General features: G+C 41.8%; 1 protein-coding gene across 1 annotated transcript; it reads right to left on the reverse strand.

Moving 5' to 3' along the window:
- Positions 1–794: 794 nt before the first annotated feature.
- Positions 795–1,031, reverse strand: LOC103799157 (lipoma HMGIC fusion partner-like 3 protein; the record flags this gene model as incomplete). The annotated part of the gene is made up of 1 exon (XM_009071457.1): positions 795–1,031. A coding segment is annotated over one exon (237 nt), but the record flags the coding sequence as incomplete, so codon positions are not given.
- Positions 1,032–3,669: the final 2,638 nt, after the last annotated feature.

The following is a 3,669-nucleotide window of genomic DNA, read 5'->3' on the forward strand; positions in this document are numbered from 1 at the left end:
TGCCCTCTGTGGTATCTATCACATCAGATGCTCAGCTGGGATTCCAGAGGAGCACAAGGGGAAGGGGCTGCAGAAATGAGCCAGGCTTGCACGTGCTTACTGAACAACATCTCCCTTCTTGCAACTGTATGATAAACTACTGGTCCAAGCCAGTTTCATGTTCTTAATCTAGAAATGTGTTTGATCCCCAATGCACTGCATGAATATTCAGTAACCACAGTATCCTAGATTCTCAAGAGCTGACTAATGAGCTCAAAGCAACACAATCAAACAAGAACTAGGATTCTTCTTCATTCCTGGCTCTGACCCTTAGTCCACTGGTGCTTTGCTGTACAGGTGGTCCCATTACACAGCTCATTGCCAGTCCCTAACGCTTCCCCCTCACTGTGTACTGTGCTAACACATATGCCATATTACAGACATACATATTACAATGCAAAATCCTAAAGGAACCAAATGAACAAATCTTGCATGGGGTACAGAAAAAGATGGGAGACAGTGAAACTAGAATGCTAATGAAATATTGTGGGTAACACAATAACATCCGATCTACAGCTCTAAAAGCTAAGGATAAGTCATGCATAGTGCAGCAATTATGGCAATTTAGAGTTTTCTTAGAGTTTGGATGTTAAAACCCAAAATTTCCTCTGCCTTTTGCACTTATTCTTCCCCAGTAACACAGGAAGGAAGCCAGCATGCCAACTTTTAAGCATAAAATAAAATGAAACTGATTATTGTTTTTAAGCAATTGCCCTCGAGGCCACCCAGCAATAGTGTTTCTAAAGCAGTCCTACCTTTGTTTTCCAACTTGAGCTCCTCTGCTAGCAAGCTGTCTTGTCTGTTTCCAAGCACAAATGCCAGAAATGAGAGGATCAGGGCATCCAAGATTCCAATAATTGCCAGGATATACGCCCAGCGGACTGAACAAGCCCCCAGCGTGTACTTGTCTGTCTTTTCACCACACATCCGTTTTACCTCATCTGAATCCCAGCCATCAGGAAAAATCATACAACCCAGGACGAGACAGGCAGCTTGGAGAAAAAAAAAGAAAAGGAGAACAATGGAATAATGAGACCAAACTTTTGTTTTCATGAGAACCTACACAGTTATCATTAAAGCAACACACTTTTTCATCCTGAGCTTCAAAGCTAGGCTACTTAAAAACTAGAATTACATGCTGTGATTAAGTATTTACTATAAAAACCTAAGACACAACACCAACTGCAAACCTTGCTTAAAAAACAACCCGTTACATCCTGAATCCCTGGTCAGATTTTGTACCAGTACATTCACATTTTCCTGGTGAGACTGATTTCTTCATTGTCATAGGAAAGGATGGCACAAAAACAGAAGGGGAAAATGATTAATAACTTGGGTATTCAAAGGAAACACTGGATTAATGTCAAATGGTCAGGCAAAACAGGCATTAAAATAGAGGGGAAAAAACTAGCTATCATTTCTGGTAATCTAAGTAGCACACATAGGAAATAGCAAGGACCCCTTAAACTGAAATATGTTTTATGGGTAAAGTCTGTGCTCCTCAAAACACAACTAATGACATTTTTCTGCAGGAAAAAATAAGCTGTCAACATAGCTATCAACTTCTAATCTGGTTCACCTGAGAAGTCAGTCCATGACATCTCATAAAGTGCCAAGTCTTTTAACACCAAGAGAAATGAAAAGCCTCTACCCACATGGAAAGACAATTCAACATTTATCACCAGCTGCTCTGGGTAGGGGCAGCCACAGTGTAGCAGGGACAGAGGCAAAGATGAGCTGTTTGGCTGCTCTTTCACAGGCCTGTGTGACAGCTAAAAGGCTGAACTTAATTTTTAAGAAGCAGAAATTTCCTGCGACTCTTGGTTCTCAGGGACTAATGAGGCTCTTGGGGAGCAGGCAAAATAGTGTGACAAGTTTGTTTTTGTTAAAGCAACGTGCTCCATCACCTGAAACTGAGCCAATCTTGCCCACTGACCAGCTGGGAGGGCCAGCAGAGCTGGACGTGCCCTGCCTGGATGGCACCAGGGTGAGGGCTGAGCATGGATGGCTACCAGTGTCCATCCTCCCACATCTTGGATGGGACATGTGTGCCTTTGGGCAAGGAGACCTCAAGTGTGTCTCCTGCTGGGTGCTGGAGCATGGTCACAGTCCTTGACTCAGCATCTTACCAGCCCAGGTTGGCCACAGGCTTGGGCTGGCAGATGACTTGCTGTTCAGACACATGTCCTGTGGCTACTGGAGAGCAGCTTCCTTGGAGGTTGTTTGCTTGTTCCCATAGGATTCTTCCAAGAAGATCCCTGAAGAGGCTAAAGTTGGCTCTCCTGAAGCACATGGTTGTAATGTCAAAGAAACACACCATTTCTTGTGAGATACTCCACTACCTGTGACAGGAAGTCATCATCAAGACTTTCCAGGAACCTCCTACTCTGTGTTTCACTGTGTAGCTTCTCCATCAGAAGTCAGGATAGTTAAAGTCCCCCAAAGGAACAAGTGCCTTTGACTTTGAGGCTGCTTCAATTGGCCTCATCCAATTTTTCCTCCCAATCAAGCAAACAGTCATAACGGTGTTACCCTTACTGGTCTGCCCTTTTATCCTAACCCATTGCATTTAAGAGAATCAGAAAATCCATATACTTTCAGGAGTTGTCTGTACTGCCTTTTCTAACTTGGAAACAAGCACATTTCCAGCATTAGCCTTTCTTTCTTAGTATGGCTGATGAGATACAATGGATCCTAACCCATCTTTTATAAGTCTTAATATTGTATTGGTGCACTGTACTCTAAATTGCAGGTAAATGTGCTAATTGAAAAGAACACATGGTGTGGCTTTCAGCCTTTTAAGTACCTGTTGAGCCAGACCTGTGTTTGGAAACCACAGTTTATACACTGAGTATCTTGTGCAACCAACAGCTGCTGTCACGGTCAGAACTGCAACAAGCTTCTTGTATTTTCTGGACAAGCATAAAAGCACTGTCATTTTACATACCTCTAGTGCCCAGAAAATAAAAATAGACTTGCACTAAATCAATATGATGAAATACTGGAAGAGAGATGTGTAAACAGAGCTCAGGAATGGTAGTTTCCTTTTGACAGCTATGCAATTGCTGCAGACAAAGCCTTGAAAGTGTGTCTGCAGAAAACATCTGACATAGAATAAAAGCACCTAAGGCATTTGACAAATTCTTCCTGAACAGTTAATTTGTGTGAAAATATAACGGCTTATAATACTTTCAAGGACAATTAGGCTTAGCAACAAGGACAATTAGATAAGGACTGATCTACTCAGAACATGCAGGTTGGACAAAATGTAAATTGCCTATTGCCTGCCTTAACTCATTTACACAATTACATAAGATCTTCCAAAGATCTTACAGACAAACTGTTCAATAATTTGTTCTCTTGAGCTGGTTGCATACACTTCCAGAAAGATTATTTCTCACAGTCAACACAAAAGTGTTGCTCTCACATTTGCAAGGGACTCCATTGAAATGATGCAGCAAGTCTGCAGACTTCTGTTCCTGAAAATGTATTTACCCAGCTAACTGCTGACAAAAGTTTCATTTACTATATAACAGCAAGCACCAAAGCCAGTTTACTTTTATTCATTGTCCTCAAAATGACAGGAAGCTTAATGCTCAGTTAAGGATCAAAAGATGTGGGATTTTTTCT

The sequence above is a fragment of the Acanthisitta chloris genome, unplaced genomic scaffold (assembly GCF_000695815.1).
Source record: "Acanthisitta chloris isolate BGI_N310 unplaced genomic scaffold, ASM69581v1 scaffold26323, whole genome shotgun sequence".
Lineage (NCBI taxonomy): Eukaryota > Metazoa > Chordata > Aves > Passeriformes > Acanthisittidae > Acanthisitta > Acanthisitta chloris.